Genomic DNA, 24,358 nt, shown 5'->3' on the forward strand with positions numbered 1-24,358 from the left:
AATGTCAAGTGTCTTTCCCAGCAATCCATAGCTAGTCCCCATGTATACTGGGAAATGGAGTCCAGGAAAAATCATTGCAACTTATGAAAATAATCTTTGTCCCACAGGGAAAGTGACACCAAATAGTAAAATTGCTTTATATACATTAATATTTATTCTTTGTAGATGCTGGTCATACATCAAACTACATATTTATATATGTGTCTATCTGTATTCATCTACAAAACGGGTCCCTTCCTGACTGCCTCCACTGCAGCCAAGACACTTATTTATAGGAAGAATTTTATAGGTTCTAAATCAAACAAACAGGTTTTACAAGCACAGAATTAAAGTACATTTTATTGAACTGTATCAGAAGCACTTGATTGATTTATAATAAAACAAATGCATTTATAAAAAGCCTGATATCATTTGGGACACAAAGGGGCTATAGATGTTAAAGCAGCTGCATTTGTTTTTTATAGTTTATATGGCGTAAGTAGTATCAGACATGGCCAGACTCAAAGTCACCTCTTTTTAACTCACTGGAAGTGTGTGCTGTGGCAACCCAATTATCATCACTGGTTCTGTTTCCTGTCTGTACATAGAATTCATTGGGTTGTTTGGGGTTTTACTGAGGCCACCATAACTGCCATACAAGGGACCTGGGTGCATGAACTTCTAATTTTGCATCATGTAGCTTAAATTACAATTGTGTTCTGGATCTTTTTATTTATTTGCAGGCTGTTCACCCAGCATTCATCGGGGCCCAGTATCCCTACACTGTAACAACCCCATCTCTGGCAGCGACAGCAGTATCCTTTCCTGGAGCACCGGTCCCTTCAATGACCCAGATTGCTGTGCATCCATACCATGCTGAGACAGGACTGTCCCTCTCTTCCAATGTAGCAAGTAAGTGAGCAAAGCTAATCACAGCTCTAAGATCTAATCTCGGTTACGGGATTCGGCTTGGAACAGTAAATAAGGTATTTAGCTTTCCCCCTGAGTCTGATTCACATCCAAACGCAGTGGTTCCAGTGCCACCAGGTGTCACTGTTAGATCGAATTCTGCGTTTTGTTTGCCGGCAGTCAATTGACTTAGAAATGGGGGAAAATGTTACTGTGGCAACTACAGTTCTAATCCACTCCAGTCCCATTTAGAGGAGTTTGAAGGGTAGAAAGTGTGCCCTACTGATCAGTTCTGCTGTACAAGTGCGAGGTTAAACCTCAAACAGTAATGCAGCTCAATGATTTATTCCCCAACCCTCTAGTCTAAAGCCACAAAGCCCTTTTGCTGCTCCTGCCTTATTGTCTCATTTGGCAGCAATGGGATGATTTATACATTCTTCTATTGTTGATATCCAGGTACTGAGGGATAAAGCCAGACTGGGGTTTGGCGAGGTCCTTCTGCAGACATGCTGGTAAATACCTCTTGTAGTTCACCTGATAGGAAGGGTGTAGGGCTGAGCCATTCTCCCCTTGCAGTTGTTCCGTTCTCTGTTTCTAGTAGGGAATGTTCATACTGGAACAGCATTTTCAGCCATCCAAGGGTCAACCATGACGACACTAAGCACCCAGCCTGCATCTCTAGTGACGCCAGGCTTCCCTGCAGAAGATGAACAGCACAGCCAGCCTGTAAGCCCCCAGGGTTTGCACTACCTCCATTCAGCCTATCGTGTAGGTAAGTCAACCGCACACCCTGGAATAAACGTGTTTTACCATTCATTGCCATTAGCAGCACAGCACCTTGGCCACCTGTTAGTGTCTCCTTAGTGTACCAGTTTTAAATTGCCCTTATTTACAAACAGAAAACTATTAATATTTATCCTCTCAAGCTAGGGTGGTGATGATAAGCACCCTGCAACAACCACTACTTCCTTCCTGCCACTAAAATGGCAATTGGGTACCAGATCAATGTGCTAGAATTATCCAATGTAATGCCAGATATTAACTGAAGACTAATAACTAAAACTGCATTTTACTTTTTAATTTCCTGATTGGCTGAGAGGACTCAAGTATGTTCTAAATGTGTGTGGCAGTCTTGACCCACTAGACTTAGTGGAATTACACCAGAAGCCATACAATAGTTGTATCTTTATTCACAGCCTTCTCTCATGTATTTTTTACCCGAATATCCACACTGAATGTATTACCCCTGGTCTTACTGATCCACTTGTGTTGCATTGTGGGTAAAATACAAGTTGGCTCCCTAGTACAGGTCTCAGAACTGACTAATTCTGGCTTCCTCATGATAACTAAAGCTTTTATTAGCCGCTCTCACTGTAAACTGTATTTCTCCATGTCATGTTGCCATTTGGTTTGCCTGCAGGGATGCTGGCTCTAGAGATGCTGGGCAGGAGAGCCCACAACGACCACCCTAACAACTTCTCCAGAAGCCCTCCATACACAGAAGATGTGAAATGGTTACTAGGTTTAGCTGCCAAGTTAGGTAAGAAATATATTCTGTGGCCTTAGCCTTATCACTAGTTGGAACATAAGGAGAAATCCACTCTTGGGTGTTGGAGACCTGCACTGGCTCATTATAACAAAGGATCTGGCATTCTGGGAAAGACTAGGAACACTAGCTTTTTATAACAGTAGGTCTAGCAACCCATTGCGACCAGTCTGGGGTATCCAGTAAAGTCTAGACCTGGTCTAGTTAGGTAAGTTGCTCCACTGTATCCTATAAAACAGATTTGTCTCATGGGTGATAAAATGATCATTAATATCATGGAACTGGAATGAATGCTGAATCCTTCAGTTTGGCTGGAGGAGTTCCCTGGCATTTCTCTTTGGGAATAATGCCATACACGGGTTTACTTACCCTTTAAAGTGCAAAATTATGAGACATTTGTACTTTCTCCTTCTCCACATTGGACTTAATTAATGTTGTATGCGGCGAGCGTTGTGAATGCCAAGCTTCTCACATTGCACAAGCCACTTTGCTATAATGAGACGACGTTTATGCATCCTCTGCCTCTGACCTTTCCCTCAATGTCTGAGCTTGTTCATTGCAATTCAATAGCCACAGCCCTGACCTTCATTGTCTTTAACACTCAAGAACCTTTTATTGGTTACAGGGAAACCGGCAACGAGGGGGTCATTTCTACTTGTTTTCTATTATATAAACCAAGACCAAGAATACCTGAGCGCAGAGAATCCTCCTTCTATCAGTAGTTGAATTCTTACATACACTGTATAGATACCGAGGGATTCTGATAATAGTTTTGATGATTTGTTTTTTCCTTTTTCTTTGGTGCAAGGTGTCAACTACGTGCATCAGTTCTGTGTTGGGGCGGCCAAGGGGGTGCTGAGTCCATTTGTTCTACAGGAGATCATCATGGAGACTCTACAGAGACTGAACCCTGCCCACATCCATAATCACCTGCGCACCCCCGCTTTTCATCAGTTGGTACAGCGCTGCCAGCAGTCTTACATGCAGGTAACGCAGCATCCCGATATTGTATCCCTCCCTCTGAACAGGACTTGGAGTGAAAGGGGTTGTTTGCCTTTGAATTATCTTTTAGTTTGATGCAGAGAGTGATGTTCTGAGACAATTTGCAATTGGTTTTCATTTTTTATCATTTATGGTTTTTGAGTTATTTCGCTTTTTATTCTGAAGCTTTCCAGTTTGCCATTTCAGTAGTCTGGTTGACAGGGTCCAAATTACCCCAGCAACCATGCTTTGATTTGAAGAAGAGACTGGATTATGAATAGGAGAGGACCTGAACAGAAATATGAGTAATACAAAGTAGCAATAACAATACATTTGTAGATGGGGAAACAGTCAGAGGAGGAAGGCAAATAATTAAAAACAACTATAAAAAATGAAGGCTAGTTGAAAAGTTGCTTAGAATTGCCATTCTATAACATACTAAGATTTGACATAAAGGTGAACCCCCCCCTTTAATTACCATGTGCAACTATAGGGGGATGACTGTTAGGGCTTCTTGCCAATATCAGTATTGCTGGAAAGTATCCATGATAGATGAGCTTGGTGTAGACCCCTGAAGAATAACCCAGTTTTCTATTAGACGGATTGTTTTGAAGATTATTTTAAATAGGCCTAGTCCCACTCGCCATCCTTTGTTCATCAGAGCAGTTTGTATAATCAGTGCACATGCTCTATAGTCATTTCAATCCTGGGGTTTAAGAGACGAGTGATATCCCAGTACATGAGAGAACAGTCTGAACTACACATGATAACAAACCTGACAGCCGCTGAGTAACGGATACAGCTAAATCTTGAGATCAGTTATGTTCACATTTGCCAGCTCACCCACCTGTGTAAATCAGAGGTGTATGGATAAACAGTATATGGCTACAGTTTCATTTGAATCTTGACCCCGGTCAACCAAATCTGATGCTCAAAACGGCTCAAAATAGAAAACCAGGAAGCATCAGAATAACATACAGATATAACAACAACACATACACATATAATAACACCTACAGATATAATAACACATACAAATATAAGCTGGGATAGGTTATTGGCACTGTGGCCCCCAGCTGATACATTCCCCATCATTTAGCCACGTCTGGTCTGCCATTCTAAAGAGGCCCTGGCATTTCAAGTCCACAGAGGCCCAATAAATAGTGACTGTCTGGCAACTTACAGCTGCCCCTCTGGCATTTGCCAGAACCAACAGATTGCCAGTCTGGGCCTGGATGCTTGATAAAGGGGATCACCCCGAAACGTTGCATCACGCAAATAAAACACAGCAAGGCTTGTCCCTGCTTGCAACTAAGACCTGTGTGCCGGTGGAATTCATTTACTCCTGGATTTAGCCATCCTTACTTACTGACACGTAAATCATATTGACCAATATCCCCAGATGTGTCGCTCTCTTGGTAATACCAACTCCCTTATATTACAGCCTGGCCTGTATTGTATTTAACACTCACAGCTGCAGTTGCCATTTCTTTGGCTAGAAAGTCTATATTTACATATTGTCCATCTGCAGGACACACCACATCCTCTGTATATCAGGTAGTGCTTCCTTTGCCTTAGTCTCCATTCCTAGTGGAAATAGTTCATTCTGCACTCTCCTTGGTACCACATTTATAGAGATTAATATGTGTATTTTCCCTTAATTATGTTTTTTTGTTACCACTAAGATGGCCTCATGCAGTGTACCCAAACGGACCTTTTCCTTTATCACAAATAGTCTATTCTTTTAATCTTTGATCTTTTGTCTAATGTACTATTGTATGCCTTCTAAGCACTTAGACTAATGTCAGATGGAGCTGAAATACACAGGCCAAGAATGAGCCCCTACACTGGCATTAGAATCCTGTCCTGTCTGCACCCACAACATATGTGTCAGGCACACTCAACTGATTTCATAGAAGAAACAGAGACTTTGGATTCTTGTGCTGAAATCTGCAGTGTGGCCCTGCACCCAGGTCAATATAGTTGTTGTGAGTGCAGACAGGACAGGATTCGAACACCAGTGTAGGGGCTTATTCTTGGCCTGTCTGCCATTATCCTTACGTATTTAGGTCTCACTACTGCATCACATTGCAACTCACCTGTAATCGAACACGGGGCAATGCCTAGTGCAGAACATCCAGAGAATTTGAACTTCCAAGTGAATATTTCAGTTTTGTGACTTCCCTACTTCCTATTGGAATAACTAAAATCCATATCACATAGATATCACCCGGATCAGTGGCCTCCATGCACAGATAGGGGCAGATTTATTAAAAGTTGAATTTCGAATTCATGGTGTTTTTATTAAAATTCCTGGAAACTCCCATGAATTTGAAATCCGACCAATCAAAATTTATTAAAAAATACATCTTCTAAACTTAGGTGAATAGGATCGACCGGAAAACTTGTATTGAATTCAAATCTAATTCGATTCAAGTTTTAAAAACTCGATTCGAGTTTTTAAAACTCGATTCGAGTTTTTTCTCTGAAAACTCAAATGTCGGGAAGGCTGCAAACAACTTCAAATTGATCCCAGGACATCTCCCATTGACTAAAACAGCAATTCAGCAGGTTTTAGGCGGCAAATAGTCAAATTTGAGTTCTTAATGGGCCAGACTATAATAAATAATGAAAATCAAATTAGAATTTTTAAAAAATCGAATTTTAACAATTCCCTAGTCAAATTTGACAGTTTTGGCCATAAAAAACGCGAAAAATCTAATTTGAAATTTGATTTTTCAATTGACCCTTGTAAATCTGCCCCATAATCATCCAATCTTATCTGTGCATTAGTAATGTGTGGGTCACCTTAATCTGGCCCCGCACCTGAGCCTAACCTGGTGTGCTCCTTCATTTATACACCCGCGCCTGTCCCAACATCACGGGTGGAGCACTGATGGCACAAGCATATAAAAGAGTGTGCACAGAATTGGCAGTGGGGCAGTAAAAGGTTTGGGGCGGGGTGTACGTAGGCTTCGGGCCGGCCCGCATATCACTACTGTGCATGTAAGGCCATCTCTATCCTATTGCTATAGGCTAATACCAGACTAGGCAGATGTTGGACTGCAGAAACGTAGGCCAATAATCCGCTCCTCATTGATGTGTCTGCACCTGGATGCATTGTCTGTGCCCGGGTGCAGGAAGATGCTTCGGATATCAGCATAAAACTGTAAGAGTTTGCATTACACAGACGATATCGCAGGCAGAGACAATGCTTGTATAGGAGCGGATTCTGGGCCTGCAGAGATCACCTAGTCTGGCAGTAGCTTTGCCGATACTGGAGCAGCAGGTCAGATTTTCAGTTGGCACCTCAGAATTTCTGCTAAACAAATCTCCATTCAATGATCCAATGTTCGTTCTTTTTTGTTTTACCTTCCAGTACATCCACCACAGACTCATCCACCTCACCCCGGCCGACTACGATGATTTCGTAAACGCCATCCGCAGCGCCAGAGGTGCATTCTGTCTCACGCCTTTAGGAGCAATGCAGTTCAACGACATCCTACAGAATCTGAAACGTAACAAGCAGACCAAGGAGCTGTGGCAGAGGGTTTCCCTAGAAATGGCCACCTTTTCTCCTTGACAACACAGGCACAAGTTGATTAGCAACCAAGGACTCTCTTCGGGGGATACGAGCTCCTTAAAGAGAATAGGACTCTACACATGATCCAGTTTGGGACTGGACTTAATGTCTTAGGCTGAAAGTTATTGCAGTGAGCCAGCGATGTTACATTGTTACATTAGAGCGTTATGTTAGAGCTTCGCTTCCGTCAGGGAGTGGCTTTCACCCTTCCAACCCCACAACCACGTGGTAGAACTTTGACCGCACCCTTAAAATATTTGTACAACGTTGGATTTCTTTTTTTTTAATCTATAGTTATTTTATTTTTAGTTTAAGGCTTCACCAATCACTGGTTTAACATCATTCCTCACATTACGAAACACTTGTTTCATCGAGCGTTTGAGTGGTCAACTTGGCTGGGATGATCTTTCTGGATTGTAATTGGCTCCCAGTTTGGGCCACCGCTTCTTCTCCCCACTAGGGTTAGTTTGCAGTGTGTGCACGCCTGTCTTCTGTGTGTGTTTTGTCTTTGCAAAATATTTATTTTAGCTTTTTATCAATGTATTTTTTCCCTTGTATAACGCACTGGGAGGGAGGGGGTCAATACTTTTGGCACGAGGGCCAATTAAAAAGGTAGTCTTCATGTGTTTCTTCCCATAGGGGACACTGAAAGGAACTAGCGTGGGTCTGGTAATTATCCTTTATCATACAGGGTGTGTGGTGTGGCCACGAAATAAATTCCTGCCACTGCAGTGTCTCCAAACATGTTTTGTTTCTTCTGTCCCTCCCCTGTAGCCACCGGCCCTCCTGCAGTTTTTTGCTGTTCAGTTTATGCTTTGTCCTTTTCTTTGTTTCCTAATTAAAAGGTATCTTTACATGAAATGCTGTTTTGCCGTCTCTAATGTAGAGAAGATTTCATGCTCTATGGGGAGAGTTACCGTCCATGTGATGTCGGGCCCCAAAAGAACATGCTCTCTATATGTATGCTCACCTTTTGCCTAAAACGTGGATTCATTTTGTTAGGCAAGATACGTTTACTGGTTGTTTTTGGGCAATTTAAGCAGTTCACACTTCAGTAGGCCTAAAAACATCCTCATTGGGCAGTTACCCGAGTGGGTCGTTTTTTTATTTTCCACTAGTATATAAGGGTGTGTTTGTTTCTAGTCAAAGACCACCAACATAGTAATGGGTTAAATCCTGCCAAGCAATTACACGTATGTGACCTATTATCCAGAATGCATTTGACCTGGAGTATTCTGGATAACCAATCTTTCTGTAATTTGGATCTTCATACATTTAGGGGCACATTTACTAAGGGTCGAATATCAAGGGTTAATTAACCCTCGATATTCGACCCTCGAAGTAAAATCCTTCAACTTCGAATATCAAAGGATTTACCGCAAATACTTAGATCGAACAATTAAATCCTTTGAATCGAACGATCCTTCAATCAGAAAAAGCTTAGAAAACTTATGGGGAAGGTCCCCATAGGCTAACATTGTAGCTCGGTAGGTTTAAAGTGGCGAAGTAGGTAGTCAAAGTTTTTTATATTTTTTTTAAAGAGACGGTACTTCGACTATCGAATAGTCAAACGATTTTTAGTTCGAGTCGTAGTCGAAGGTCATAGTAGCCTATTTGATGGTCGAAGTACCCAAAAAAAAAAAACTTCTAAATTCGACATTTTTTCACTTCAAATCCTTCACTAGGGCTTAGTAAATGTGCCCCTTAATCTACTAGTAAATCATTAACTAAACCCAGTTGGATGCTAGTTCTTGACTCTTCCCTAAATTGCAGCCATGATCGGAGGAGGAAGTAGTAAATTGGCCAGAGAAGCGTAATCTGCCCAATAAGGTCTTTGAACCCACCATACTTTCAGCTTTTCAAAGCTTAAAGCTAACCCTAAATCTATGATATGTGAATTCAGTGAAGCAGTATGGGACAGGGATGACCAGGTGTGGTGTCTCATCTGTCACCATCTTAAAGGAATTGTTCAGTATAAAAATAAACACTGGGTAAATAGATAGACTGTGCAAAATAAAATAAGGTTTCTAATATAGTTAGTTAGCCAAAAATGTAATGTATAAAGACTGGAGTGACTGGATGTCTAACAGAACAGAATACAGATTTAGTCAGCGACTTGAAGGGGGGCCATATGGTACATTTCTGTCCAGTGAGTTTGTAATTGACCCTCAGCATTCAGCTCAGATTCAAAAGCAACAGATATGACCCATGTGGCCCCCCCTCAAGTCTCTGATTGGTTACTGTCTGGTAACAAATCAGTGAAAGACGAGAGAACTGCAAAGCAAGAAGTAGTGTTCTGGCTATTATGTTACACATCCAGTCACTCCAGCCGTTATACATTACATTTTTGGCTAACTAACTATATTAGAAACATTTTTTATTTTGCACAGCCTATCTTTTTACACAGTTTTTATTTTTACACTGAACAATTCCTTTACTCTACTGTAGATGTTGAAAGAATTGATGTGTAAATGTGACCAATCACAGATCTGAGGCTGCTGTTTCTGAGAGCTGTACCACAAGCCAGTAACGCCAGCTATTGCCTGCTTGGGATTTCAGCTGGACATACACACAGACCTGCGTGTTTGGAGAAGTCATGAAACAATCTAATACAGGGGTGTCCAAAATTTTCGCCAGATTTGGTGAGGTGAAAATGTGTGGGGGTCGACCATTCAGCCTGACATTCTTTGAACTATTAAAATCATTTAACTTATTTAAACAAGGAATCGCGTAGCCGTAATATTTGGGCACATTAGTGAAATGATCCTCCTAGAAGTATGCAGGAGCAGCGCGTCTCTATGTGCCAGTAAGTGTCTATTACTAACACCTTCAGCACACAGGCAGCAGTATAGACCAAGTGGCAGATCATTTCACTAATGTGCCTTAATATTACTGCTATGGCTACGCGATTCCTGATCACACTGTGCTGGCGGCCTGCATTATTATTAATTTTATGATGGAGGCTGAGGGCTGGTGTAAATTTGAAAACGGGCCCGCAATTGGCCCCCCGGGCCGCACTTTGGACATGCTTGATCTAATATGTCACATTGAGATGGGAGATATAGGGCCAAGTGATCAGATAACAACAACGGGAATGCAGGGCCTTGAGGTGAGGACTGCACGAGAATCAGTCATTGTCCTGATAGGATTTTTAATCCTGTGCAATCGATATCTAGTACATTTTCAACCAGATATCAGTTTGCAGGCCCATCGGTGGGTCCCACACCTGAGCCAATAAGCGGTGGACTCTGCAGCCAACCTTATAGTATTTTTTTTGCAGAGAGAAGCCGATCCACTCCATGTCCCATCTCTATTGATTTGAACTAGATCTGCCTGTGTACATGGATATGGAGCTCAGCCCAAATACACTAAAGGAGGCTTTCTTTGGGTCCATCTCCGCTCTGCTGCAAACAGAAGTAGCTCAAATGAATGGAGCAGGGGCACAGATCCAATCCACAGATTAAGCTGCTCCATGTGCCCAAGGCGTTAGGCTCCAAGCAGCCAGTGACACCCAGGGGTGTTTGTAGCTGATCTACCAACTGTTACTTGTGCTCCAGAGCAGTCTGTGTATTTTGAAATAAGACCCCCCCCCATGACCAAATCAAGGCTAAGTGTTTGCCATGAGCAAGATCAGACGCGAGACAGAAATCAGCAGAAAATCCACTCTGTGAATACACGGAATGCTACTTCTAGCTTTTATTTAGACACAAGTTCAGCTGCGAGAGCCAAATATTTCTCCATTATCATCATTCAATGTGAATGACACAATACATGAGGGTCCAGTGCAGAGAGGGGCAAAGGGGGCTCCTTGATAAAATACCACATGTATCTTCTCCTTGTTTAAGCATTTGGTTGCGCAATCTCTACCCCCTGAAAAAGGTACATGGCATAAAATACTATATTGCAGAATATTTACAAATTTAACATACAAGATTAAATGGACCATTTTACAAAATTCACAATACCTACAGCTCTACTTACAAAGCTTGTGTAAAATGCCCCCTCCAACATTCTGTTATCGTAACAAAATATTATATGAAGGGCAACTGAAATTAGAGCAAGTTCATCGAAGAATGATGGATCATTCAGAAACTCGTTTACTTGAGAGCAATAGCGTAATACAATTTGTCTTCACAACCCCCAGAAAAGAAGAAAAAAAAAGCTGAGAAATTCAGATTAAAAAAGAAAAACCAATAATTTCATTAACAGACTCCTGGCCCAGACACATCCAGGACCCATATGAGGAATGTTTTATGTGACAGTATGACGAGGAGCCATTAAACCTCACCCACCAAAAGTGCATATTTGTAAGTGATGGACAGTTAGAAGGAGCTGAATATATAATAGTAAATATGCACAGTTGGGCGGCTGGTGAAGACGTCAGGTTCAAAACTCCAGCACAGTGTTATGTTTCTATATATGATGCAGAATTATATACTTTCTCTTGAGAATAGGGTGAACCTGAAATCCCAAAGTATCCCCATTACACAAACCGAGATCTATATTCACTGCCAAGAGGGACTTCTAGTGCTGGTTTAGGAGCACCCCCGGGCCACTAAGGAACGTTCCAGTGATTACATACGGGGATTTTCCCAACATGTTTTGGGGCCTTCAAGTGTGAAAGTATTGAAAGCGCTGTATTTACACAAAGCCTTGATATAAGATATGGTCCAGCACAATCAACTATTACATTTTTATTTAGATATTGCTCTCCTGACCAATAAGATGATCTTTATCCAAGTAGCACAGAAACACGCATGTACACATGTATGTATGTATGTATGTATGTATGTATGTATGTATGTAGGGAACCCAGAGAGCAAGGACATTCCCTTCACATACAAGTGCCTATGTATTGATACTGACTGCTCTGGAGGAAGCAGAAGGAGAGCTGGAACTAACAGAGGTCCCAGAATGATGCACTGCTTGGAGGAGCTCTTGTGTCATTTCAACTAGGAAACATGGGGGAAACATGAACCACCATAGCTGGCAGTGGGGTTGGACCTGGTACGGTTTAGGAAGGGGGACACGATTCTATTCCAAGTGTGCGTTTAAAATGAATCAAGAAAAGGGTAGAGAGATCACAGTGTGAAATGGACTTAAACGCTCTTTCCTACAACTGTAACTGTGTAGCCGGAGGAGCTTCTCTAAAGAATAAATGGTCTCCTAGGCTACATACAATTGACAATATTATTTCTTTTTTGAATTGACAATAATAAGTTTAAAGAACAATCTGCACCACCCCCCCTCCCCAAACTCAAGAGGAGGAGGAGGAATCAATGCCCTAAGTTTCTTGTTGGGGTGAAGCTCCTTTGTGCAATTCTGTTACTCTTGGCTCTGTGGAGGCCAGAGGTTTTGTAACACTTTTGTACAATGAGTCGCATTTCACCCAACCACCTCCAGCGTCCGGTGAGTTGTAATAGCAAATAGCAGGCAAAGGTGTTCGCTGTCACACTAGAGGTCCACGTACCACAGCAATGAGAACACAATCGTACCCACAAGTAATGTCGCCATTCATAGTGTTGTTTGTTTCCATAACGGGAGCAAAGAGCAAGTCAAAGAAATCTTCCCAGGCTTCGTTGGCTTTTCATCGCTGCCACCATTTTTCATCAGAGGCTGCCGAAGGGACAACTTCTTCAGCTCCTGCTGGAATTCTGAAGCTCCTCTCGTAGCCATGTTGGCAGTGGGTGACCCAGTCGGTTCAAAAGCTTGGAAAGTTCAATGTTGTTTTCCCGAAAGAGGTCTGCGAGGAAACTACGAGACTGTGGGAAAGAAAAAAAAGACATCTTCCTTTAGCCAGAAAGAGAAATTTAATCACGTTGTGTTGGAACAGTGTCATGTATGTAACATATTAGACAATTGCAGTATTTTTGTAATCCTGTGGGTTTCAGATACAGGTATGGAACCGGTTATCCAGAATGCTCGGGACCTGGGGGTTTCCAGATAACAGACTTTTCCATAATTTGGATCTTCATACCTTAAGTCTACTAGAAAATCATGTAAATATTAAATAAACCCAATTGGCTGGTTTTGCCTCCAATAAGGATTAATTATCTTAGCAGTACCCTAGGGTAAATTCTAGGAACGATACAGAGTTTCCTTCCCAGCATTCCTTCTGCTTCACCTGAACATATCCACCACTTGTACAAAACCTAATTCTAGGAAAAGTACAACAGGGTGTGATGATAAGAAGGGAGGAGAATTTAGAATATAAAACAACAAATTCTCTCCATATGAAAAGAATGTCTGGGAATGAGTACAACAAGTATAAAACATGCACACTGAACAAGAATAGACTGGTGTGTTGTGTAACGACAAAAGGAACGATCAGTTACATATATATATATATTTATTTATTTATTACAGTTCCTGTGACACATGGTTACAAAACAGATGCCAAACATTTTACGAGGACTAAAAAATTGGCTATGAGCTGGGTGTGAGTGGGAACCTCCCCAAGGCCAACTTGGCAACAAGCAACCCCACCCTGAAAGATCAGTGCCTGGAGAAACCTTGTGTAGCTTGTTTAATGCTGCCATTCCTTCCCTACCCATAATGCCATAGGAAGAACAATGATCAACTGTGCAGTGCCCCTTCTTTCCCGCCCTCGGGACCATTATTAAAGGGGAATGATCACGAAAATGTAATATAGGCTTCATCATACTGAAATAAGAAACTTTCTAAATATAATCAATTAAATAATAATCTTACAGGGGGGCTTCCTTTCCTAACAGATGTATTAGAGCTCACTCAAATAACTGATTCCAGTTCAAACAAAATCTAACAAAATGGCCTTTTGCACAAATCCAGCACGTAGAAAGACATTTTCTGGTGTTAAGAGTAAGCTCTAATACATCATCCTGGCAAAAGGAGCCCCTCCTATAAGATATATTGGATCTAACTGTCAATAAATATCTGACACTCAACTGCTGCATGAAGACAGAATGAAGTGAAAGAGGTACTGAGAGAGTGTTAGTGACGATAAACTTGATTATTTCAGAAACAATGCTGAATATTTAATTGGTTATATTTAGAAAACTTTGTATTTCCGTATGCTGAAGCTTATATTAAATTTTCATTTTGGCAATAGTTCCCCTTTAAGTACTGTCTGACAGTTTGCAGACACACCTTCATAAACACAGGCTTGTGTGTAGAGCTGTACTATTATCTACACAACACTAATCTGCAGCCTGGATGTGATCAGCCCCTCACCCTGCAGGGGAAAAAGTCAATATTAGACACAATTCCCCTTAACTGTCTGGGATGTTTAATTATTGTTTTCACAAATAAATGATATTTTCTCATAGTCTGACTAATAAATGGATTATTAGTGTGCTGCCTCAGCCTAACATTTTTCCCTACAGCAAACAAGCATGCTGTGTGTCAGTAGTGACTGGAGCAGCCAGTAAGAGAAGGAGATTAATAGCAGGAGACTGACCCAACTCGTTTAATGCACTTATTTACCCCGTACTTACAGATTGCTCCATTTCTGGGTATTTTCGGCCTTTGCTCTTTCCAAGGCATTTTGTCTTTCCGTTATCTGCCAACTGGCACCAAAATCCTTTTGCTTCATCATACCTAGAGGTTAGATGGAATAGGCTGCGTTATGTATAGTAATGGCAGTAATACTAGTCCCATGTATAATTTTGTAACTTTCAAATTGCAATTGCAAATATAGATCCCGTGAATCTTGAACTGAATCCTTATTTGCTTATGCAAATGAGAGCAAGGCGAGGGATGCACTTAAAGTAGAAAAAAAAATCTGCAATTCCCTTGTTTGACTTTTGTCACATTATTTTAAGGGTTTGGACTTGGTTTGGCCTGGCAATTGGATTTGGCTGAATCCGAATCCTGTTTGCCAATCAGCAGGCAGCATTTACTCTAAACCTGCGTTGCTATGGGTTATTAAACCAAGTGCAACATTTATTTCATTGCTCCCTATATGTTTTAGGTGGCATTGAAAGGTTATTTCTAGAGGGACGGCCTCAAATTTCAGTTTAAAAGCTGTTCTGCAATATAGTCAGAATTTAGATAAACATTCAAGATCAGAGGCTCCAAATCTATCATTTTTGGGTTCAGCAGAATACTGAATTATCCACAAATGATTCAGATTCAGTTCTGGGATTTGTTCCCAAACTGTATCCCTATAAAATAATGAAGGGAAACACTGCTAGATGGCAGGAGATACTATATGTAGCTTCTATATGACAATTTTACTGCCTGCAAGAATTCCCATGACAGACTCCATACTCACTTAAGGGCCTGGGTGTAGTTATAATGTGGCGTCACTCCCAGGAATTTCTGGATGCCGTCCATAGCAGTGGCTGGGTTACTCCGCAGCTCTTGGCCATCCACAATATGAACCTAAAGGAAAATTATTTAAGTTTAGCGGTGAATGACCAGCTGCACAAACAGAGAGCCATGCCCAGACTATCTCACAGCGCTCTCTCTGCATTCCAACAAAGGTGCACTCAGTCACAAAAGCAATGCTCTATTGATACAAGTGGAGTTAATTATGGGACAAGGTCACCCGCTTATGCACAGATTGCTGTATTGTCATGTGAAAAATGGGACAAATGAAGCATCAGTGTATAACACTTAGTCATTGGGTGTACGTGTGCATAACTCACCTGGTTGGCAGAGAAGTAGGCGAGCCACCTCTCCAAGTGCACAGTGTACCACCCGGGCATCAGGCAGCGGTTCTGCAAGTTTCGCAGTTCTAGTGGTGCATGTGGCCCTGCAGATACCACCTGAGCAAACGTGTAGTTCATCGCTACTGGATCATTGTGTGCTCGCTGGTGCTACACGTAGGGAGAGAAGAAAAGGGTGAAGCAAAACCTTGCACGTCTCTGCCAAATATATTTACACCAGAGTCATATCAAGAATAGATAGAGTACAGAGCGTATGAATGGCAGGCTATAGAAGCTTATTATGTGCACAGAACTTATTTCTTCTATGTATCTGCCTTTATGTTCCTTTCTTTGCTCCAGTTAAAAAGCACTATATACTATTAGCCAGTGCCCATCAAATGGTGCTTCTACCAGTTAGGGCTGGCTCACAATTTATATTGCATATAAATATAACACAAGGCTGATTAGAAATTAATACATATTTTTATTAAATGGCAGCATATGAAGCAGTTTTTCCATACCACAATAATCAGCCCTGCAGCCCCAGCTTCAATAGAGGATGTAACTGCCGTCTGCCATTGTTTCATGGGTTTTGACAAGCCCTAAGCTTAACGTCTCAGCAACAGAAGCCGAGATCACACTGAGCATGTGCAGTGCCTCCGACATGGAAATAATGACATAAGATCCATGATGGGGAGCTGCTGTGTAAAGTTTTAAATAAACACCAGCTGAACCTCTACAACAGGGCAGCAATTTCATTAGATAAAATACAGCATTTCTAGATATATATGTTTTAGCCTTGAATTCTCATTTAACACAGTATAAGGTCTGCTTTATTGTTTTCTTAAAGGGGTTGTTCACCTTTCAAACACTTTTTTCAGTTCAGTTGTTTTCAGATTGTTCCCCAGAAATAAAGACTTTTTTCAATCACTTTCCATTATTTATTTTTTACTGTTCCAGAATCTAAGTTTAAAGTTGAATGTTCGTGTCTCTGGTGTTTCAGTCTGGCAGCTCAGTAATTCAGGTGCAGACTCTAAACTATTACAATTTTGCAACATTGAGTTGATACATTTCTCAGCAGCATCTCTGGAGTATTAGCAACTATTGTATCAATTCTAACAGCTGCCTGTAATGAAACCCAGAAATTTTCCTCAGCAGGGACAAAAATAAGAAATGTATCAACTATATGTATCCATTTAGAACAGTTTACAACAGGGTCAGCGACCCCCCCCTCCCAGAGCTGCTTCAGAAGATGAAAAATGACACTTTACACTTAAATATTAGAAAAATGGTCACACATAGAAAATGTAAAGTCATTGGAAAAAGTCATTATTTGTGGTGATCTATCTGAAAACTAGTTGTTTGAAGGTGAAGAACCCCTTTAAAGGGCACCTGTTGGGCAAAAATATTATCCCCAACCAAAGGTATGGACTAATAGAGCTCACACTCTGGTTTTGGGTAACTGTAGTTTTTTTTTTTCCCCCAATTGCCCCCCGCCCCGCCAGTGCTAGGCCACCCGCACCAGGAAGAAACTCCCAGTATGAGCAGCCTGCACTTTTGGTTGCGGTTAATATATTTGCAAAAAAAAGGTGCCCTTTAAAGATCAACCAGAACTCTCAGTACTAGGCAGGTTATGACTGCTGCAATCAGTACATACAGAACGGATTTTTTTCCGTTATCATTTATAATTCATATGGAATCAGCTTCTGTTTGTTCACTACAGTCCTATACTTTACTTTTTATTGTAGTTAACCAATAGTGTTCATAAACCCATCAACTTCCTATACATTTAAGTGGAAGCTTTTGGCATTTATTTTACAAGACGATGATAATGTCATGTCATATAATAATGTCATGTTATGATAATGTCATGTAATGAAAACTTTTACATTGTTTTATCAGGGGACAAACTCTTTATATGCACTATAGGCTCCGCCTTGTATTGTAGGCAAATTAAATGAGATTATGGAAAATGGAATAACTTTTGAAAGAGTCAACCTCAAAACAGAGCAGATAATTAAATGCTTGACATTACATTTTTCTTGGGGGGGGGGGGTCAATATTGATCCTAGTAATGGAAAAAGGGATCCTGTGTCAAAATAATTCTCTCTAGTCTTACTTTCTGTAGCATCCAAGGGGAAGGCGATATACATTTGTATAGGAGCAGTTTGCTATAATGGGTAAGTGGTTTTACATTTTTTTTTTATAAACTATTTCATATTGTTAGTTTCATGCAAAGCTTTTTAGAAAGGTGTTTTTTTTATAACATGTGCACATCACTATCACAACTGTAAAGGTGGCCATACACGGGCAGATTAAAGCTGCTGATATCGGTCCTTTAGACTGATTCAGCAGCTTATCTGCCCATGTGTGGGGGCTTCCAACGGGTCCAACCGATCGATATCAGTCCAAAAATCGTCCAGATATCGATTTGTCAAGTTTGATTTTTTGTACGATCCAGGACCGCATCGGCTAGGGCCATTAGTGGGCATATCGGGTTAAGATCCGCTCGTTTGGCGACCTTGCCAAATGAGCGGATCTTATAGTGTATGGCCACCTTAACAATGATGAACAAATAATGAGAACACAAATAGTTAATCCTTGAAACAGAATTAGGTAAAGCTCCTTCAGAAGATTTTTGTAATATTTTAAACAATAATAATCTTTTTCAAAGCCACAGATACTTCTAACGTCAGGTTAATAGCAGCCATAAGTATAAAAGTTATACAGTCCCAGCAGCCACCTCTGCATCTCAAAACAATTAACCTTTGTGGCTTTTCCACTAAACTCTTTTCTGCCATCTGGACACTTGGCCTCACAAGTGAAATGCTGAAAGTTGGGTCACCAGGATCAAACATGATATTTATCACTTTGGAGACGACACCCACTGCTGTGAAGCTGCATAGGAACGATGGAGAGGAGAATTACCTGATACCAGGAGTAAGCTCGGTCTGCTGGATTGATCAGAACAGCAATAACTTTGGCTCTGGGGAGGAGAGCAGCAGCTCGTTTTGGTACCATATCTGAGTCAAAGTAGTTCGCGCTCTTTTCAAACATGAAATCTGTGCTGGCATTGGATGGCATAGGGAAAAAGTCCATATACCTGGGGGGAGAAACAAGTCAATTTTCATCTTGATGCTAGCTTCACTATGTGATTTTTACAACTATCTAGAACAGTGATCCCCAACCAGTGGCTCATGAGCAACATGTTGCTCTCCGACTCCTTGGATGTTGCTCCCCGTGTCCTCAAACAGGTGCTTATTTTTGAATTCTTGGTTTAAAGGCAAGGTTTAGTTTCATAAAAACTAGGGATGCACTGAATCCACTATTTTAGATTTGGCCGAACCCCCGAAATCCTTTGCTAAAGATTAGGCTGAATACCGAACCAAATCTGAATTTGCATATGCAATTAGGGGTGGTAGGGGGAAACATTTTTTACTTCCTTATTTTGTGACAAAAAGTCACGCGATTTCCAACCCGTCCCAAAGTTGCATATGCAAATTAGGTTTCCGCTTGGCCGGGCAGAAAGATTCTGCCGAATCTGAACACTGCCGAAAAAGGCTGAATCCTGGATTCGGTGCATCCCTAATAAAAACCATGTGCACTACCAAACAGAGCCTCCTGTTGGCTACAAGGCCACATCGAAGCTACCAATACCCAATCACAACCCTAATTTGAAAGCCCCAGGAACTTTTTGCATGCTTATGTTGCTCTCCAACATTATTTGATACTTGAAGGTGGCTCATGGGTAAAAAGTTTGGGGACCCCTGATCTAGAATATGCTGTACAGTTTTGGTCTCCGGCACTCAAAACAGAACATTATTGTATTAGAGAGGGTACAGAGAAGGACAACTAATCTGGTAAAAGGTATGGAAAATCTTAGCTATGAGGAAAGACTGGCCAAATTGGGGATGTTCACGCTGGAGAAGAGGCACTTAATGGGGAATATGATAACTATGTATAAATATATAAGGGGATCATATAATAATCTAAAAGACAAAAGGTCACCCATTCCGATTAGAAAAAAGGAGGTTCCCTCTAAATATTGGGAAGGGTTTTTTTTTTTTTTTACAGTGAGAGCTGTGAAGATGTGGAATTCTCTCCCTGAATCAGTTGTACAGGCTGATACATTAGATAGCTTTAAGAAGGGGTTGGATGGCTTTTTAGCAAGTGAGGGAATACAGGGTTATGGAAGATAGCTCATAGTACAAGTTGATCCAGGGACTGGTCAGATTGCCATCTTGGAGTCAGGAAGGATTTTTCCCCCTCTGAGGCAAATTAGGGAGGTTTCAAATGGGGTTTTTTGCCTTCCTCTGGATCAACTAGCAGTTAGGCAGGTTATATTTAGACTTAAAAGGTTGAAACTTAAGATTTAAAATATTAACCCTTGATGGACGTGTGTCTTTTTTCAACCTAACTTACTATGTTACTATGAACTACTCTTAAAGGGGCAGTGCCTGAGAAAACATACACATACCCTACTCAGCACTCCATGTTAGCCCAGAACAGTATAGCTCATCACATGTCCTTGAAATCACTTACCACCCCTACCAGCACATTGGTACATGTACATATAAGCCCCTCGGTGCTTACTACTAATATATCAGATTAAATCATAAGATAAACTGCAGTCCCAGCTGTATAAAAGGGAAGAAAGTGTTTACCAGTCGATGCCTTTGTGGTAGTTTATCCCGTTAAAAAACTGGATCTCTTCAAAAGTGACTGGGCTCTGAAAGTTGCAAGTGACAGCGGGGTGCATGCCAAGAAAGGTATATAGTGCAGTAGTACCTAGAAAGAGACAGTACTGATCAATATACACAGGGAAATAGTTATAATACTGAAACAGAGGGACCTAGTGAAATAGAAGCAAGTACATACCGGTCTTTTGGGGTCCAACAACAAGAAACTTGGGCAATCTGTCGCAGGTCTTCTCTTTCGACCAGATATCCTTGTGCCTCTTGTCGTCGCATGGATTCTGTATCACACAGAGTGTTGTCAGGACAAATAGGTTCACATCTCTCAAAACAAAACCACATATCATTTCCAGCCGAGAGTGAAAGGCAGAAATTATCCATTACGGAACTGAAAGGTTGCAGCCAAGCAGAGACACAGAGTGTAATAAATGTACTGCTCCCAAGCACTTCTTTACAGGCAACAGCACTTATTAGATTAAAGAGATCTACCATTGCCTTCTGTAGGAGCGACATAGTGATTTAGATATGAACTTGACAGCGGGTTTTTACATCAGAAAGAAAACATTCTTGTGTCTCAGCAGGTGCCTACATTTCATTGAGTCCATTTGTGGCATTACCAAGAGTCATAATGAAAGTCAGATGCTTGAAATCTAGGATGGCAGAAAAGTACAGCAGATATCGAGGGCATATTCTCAACTCTGTATTGTAGTAGAGCAGGCACTCAAATACCAATCTTCTAGACAAACTTTAAAACTTAATCATAGGCTAGTAGTTAGATACAAAACACATAAGGAGGTATCCTGTTGTACCTAATAAACGATGAATCGCTTTACAAGTCTTTCTAGAAGATTGGTCTTTGAGTGCCTGCTCTACTACAATATGGTGTTATCCGCTTCCTTAGCTGAAGGCTCAGGGCAGTGCACCTGGACCTCCTTTCAAACTTGGTGAGTTCAACCTTTGAGACCTGGGAATTGTATTACATATCCTCAACTCATCTAATGTGCTGATCCATAAATACACTCGGAGGAAAGTTGCACTAATAAATCGACAGCCCACCTATTGCTGACATGAAACTCCCATAACTAAGCTAACCAGAAACTGGCAAAGGGAGGTGTATTTCGGATGCAGCCTCGGCCTGGCCACACATTAAAACAATAAGGAAACGTATTTATCCATCTTAAGTGGTGTATGCCAATTGCACTGTATTACTGTACATTTCCATCAATATATGGTAACGGTTGTAAGAAATGAAACTATTATTAGACGTTGCATTTTACAAGTGTTTAATATCTCACACGATTGCCACTAGAGGGCAACAGTAAATTACTAGCCATGCCATTTTTGAGGAAAGGGCCATGTATCATACCAAACTTTGCCTTAAAAATCATATTGCTTATTAAGTCCCACACACCCAGTGTTCCAGTTCTAGGAGAGTGAGGCCGATTTTTGGATTCTTTTAGGAATTCTGCTTAATATGGCAACACCATTGGAATTGTCTTATATATTTTGTATGCTGTGCAAAATAAAAAAAACACCTTTTCAAATTCTAGTTATAACTATACATCTGGAACTCTCTTATCTGCATTCTCATACAAGAGAACCATTCAGGCCACACTCAAACCTGGGAGCAGATGAAGTCCATGGAGGGAGTCTGCTGCAAGGTACTGTTGTTTATTCAGAGCTATGGCACAATTAACATTTTAATGCCTAATAATGGCCCTTTCCCAAGTGTCTTCTGTCATAAATATGATGCCACACTGAACTTTTTTTTCACCTGCTTATGTTAGAAACGGATCCCTGCAGCTGTCAGTGTAAGCTTGCACTGAAAGCAACGGATGACAGCTCTTGATGTCAAGCATTCACCCTCTACATCAGCTCACCCTAATGTCCCACAGCTGTTACAAAACTATAGCTTCAACCAGGCTGGTAGTTGCAGTTTGACAGCAGCAGGAAGGTGGCAGGGTGAATATCTGTGCTCTACAGAGTATTACAAATGGGAGATTTTTACATAGCGTTTAATTAGAAACCAAGCAGCTCTAGTGAAGGCTTTCCTGTCCTGTTGCAAACTGAATACAAACCCTATCCAAACTCAGTAGGCGACTCACCTGCCACAAAGGATTCTTCTCCTCAGGGAAGATTTCAAAGTATTTCTTTGCCAGTTGGACAGGTGGGAGCGTTTGTAGCCGCAGGTTGGTCCAGCACTGCACAAACTTCACTAAGCTCTCAAAGGTGTACAGCCCCAGGCGGTCATTGCCGTAGTTTGAGAGATGTGTCATGAAGATGCTGATCTGTAAAACACGCAGATAAAGGCATTGGCATCTACGTTAGCTCCAGTAAGTAGAGCATTTGGCTGCACAAACACTCATTCATTATTTATCAGACGTGCAGGAAGAAAAGGACTGTAAATAGGGCAAGAGAAAATCTGGTGCTGAGGGATTTGAGAGTAAGTTTCGATTTCCTGCTTCTAATTCATATGTAGTCGGTGTACAGCAGCCTTTCTGAAATTAACATAGCATTACAGCGATTCATTTGGTAAATATTTCATCGCCTCTCCATGGTGTCTTACTGATTTTTTCAGTTGTGGCAGAGAAAATCTGTGCAATGCTGCATTCGACAACTCTGCAAGACATTAGCAGAAGTCATACCCGGTTACTCTTTCAATAAATGGAAACTTACAGACCCACATCCATAGAGTTTATAATAAGACATACAAATTATTGGTTTCATATTTAGGAAGCCAAATTGAGCTTTTGTGCATTACAAGTGTGATCCACATTGGCAATTGGTTGTGAGATCAAGGCTGGACATACGCTATGGGGCACATTTACTTAGCTTGAGTGAAGGATTCGAATGCAAAAAACTTCGAATTTCAAAGTGTTTTTTTGGCTACGTCGACCATCGAATCGGCTATGATTCGAAATAAAAATCGTTCGACTATTCGACCATTCGATAGTCGAAGTACTGTCTCTTTAAAAAAAACTTCAACCCCCTACTTCGCCACCTAAACCCTACCGAACCTCAATGTTAGCCTATGGGGAAGGTCCCCATAGTCTTTCTAAGCTTTTTTTTGGTCGAAGAAAAATCGTTCGATCGATGGATTAAAATCCTTCGATTCGAAGGATTTAATCGTTCGATTAAACGATTTTTCCTTCGATCGTTTGATCGAAGGAATTGCGGTAAATCCTTTGATTTCGGATTTAACTTCGACAGTCGAATATCGAGGGCTATGTAAGTCTGCCCCTATATATAGCCTTTAACTCTGCTCTATAATATTCTCACATTTAATTAGAGCCATTGCACCATGGAGAGCAACAGTATCCTGAGCAATGGCAGAACCATTCCCTCAGTCTGAAAGGAATGGAGCAATATATTCATTTCTTTAGCATCAGGGCTTGTTCTGAAAATGTGTTCTGTCTGTTGTTTGTGGAAAGAAAAGAGAGAACAGGTAATGGATGGTTGATTTTATTTTCTTCTCCAACAGAGAGCAGCTCATCTGAATGACAGGCATGAGAATGAATAGGTGGCAGAAAGAGGAGGGAGAAATAATAAATAACAACAAACACCAGGCCTCACAATCAATCTGCATTCTGGAGGCTGGGGTGTCTGACCTTAGCAATCAGGGATCACTCTATATTTCATGTTGCCAGAATGATAAAACATAAATAAAAAGCAAATCATTCAAAAACTGTGAAAATATTAGAACAACTGCACAACTAAGTTGTTTAGTTTTATGAACTGCACATTAAGAATGTTTTTTAATAGTAGAATAATACCATTCTAGGCTATCAAGAGCCATATGGATAAAAAAAACAGCATGAATGTCAAGGGTGTTATATTCGGGTCTGGTTTGTGGCTCCTGTAAGAATGTGCAATATAATGGCCGTCATATACACTCAATTACACAGCATTAATAATGTAGGTGACAGTGGCCCTGAGTCTGACTCTGTGTTGGCTTCCTCTGGGAATTCAGTTTCCTCCCTACTCCAAAAACATACAGGCAGGTTAATTGCCTCCTGATAAAACTGACCCTAGAGTG

At 41.0% G+C, this 24,358-nt stretch overlaps 2 protein-coding genes across 5 annotated transcripts in view; one reads left to right on the plus strand and one right to left on the minus strand.

Moving 5' to 3' along the window:
• Window positions 1-7,859, plus strand: part of LOC108696253 (zinc finger SWIM domain-containing protein 8) — a 50,387-nt gene extending 42,528 nt beyond the window's left edge. The window contains exons 22-26 of one of the 2 annotated variants that reach the window (XM_018225432.2): window positions 723-891; window positions 1,487-1,660; window positions 2,309-2,428; window positions 3,243-3,421; window positions 6,795-7,859. In XM_018225432.2, the coding sequence (XP_018080921.1) occupies window positions 723-891; window positions 1,487-1,660; window positions 2,309-2,428; window positions 3,243-3,421; window positions 6,795-6,998 (846 nt within the window). In that variant the 3' untranslated portion in view covers window positions 6,999-7,859. Of the gene's footprint in view, window positions 1-722; window positions 892-1,344; window positions 1,464-1,486; window positions 1,661-2,308; window positions 2,429-3,242; window positions 3,422-6,794 lie in introns of those variants that run through there. The other variant, XM_018225434.2, reaches the window with a different exon arrangement.
• A 2,811-nt stretch (window positions 7,860-10,670) lies between these two features.
• ndst2.L (N-deacetylase/N-sulfotransferase (heparan glucosaminyl) 2 L homeolog) overlaps window positions 10,671-24,358 on the minus strand; it is a 114,265-nt gene continuing 100,577 nt past the window's right edge. For all 3 annotated transcript variants that reach the window (XM_018225440.2, XM_018225438.2, XM_041568853.1), the window contains 8 exons: window positions 22,428-22,610; window positions 20,507-20,603; window positions 20,293-20,416; window positions 18,557-18,731; window positions 15,629-15,799; window positions 15,253-15,362; window positions 14,474-14,576; window positions 10,671-12,760 (listed from right to left, as the gene is read on the minus strand). In XM_018225440.2, coding sequence (XP_018080929.1) covers window positions 12,635-12,760; window positions 14,474-14,576; window positions 15,253-15,362; window positions 15,629-15,799; window positions 18,557-18,731; window positions 20,293-20,416; window positions 20,507-20,603; window positions 22,428-22,610 — 1,089 coding nt within the window. In that variant the 3' untranslated portion in view covers window positions 10,671-12,634. The remainder of the gene's footprint in view (window positions 12,761-14,473; window positions 14,577-15,252; window positions 15,363-15,628; window positions 15,800-18,556; window positions 18,732-20,292; window positions 20,417-20,506; window positions 20,604-22,427; window positions 22,611-24,358) is intronic.

The sequence above is a fragment of the Xenopus laevis genome, chromosome 7L (genome assembly GCF_017654675.1).
Source record: "Xenopus laevis strain J_2021 chromosome 7L, Xenopus_laevis_v10.1, whole genome shotgun sequence".
Classification (NCBI taxonomy): Eukaryota; Metazoa; Chordata; class Amphibia; order Anura; family Pipidae; genus Xenopus; species Xenopus laevis.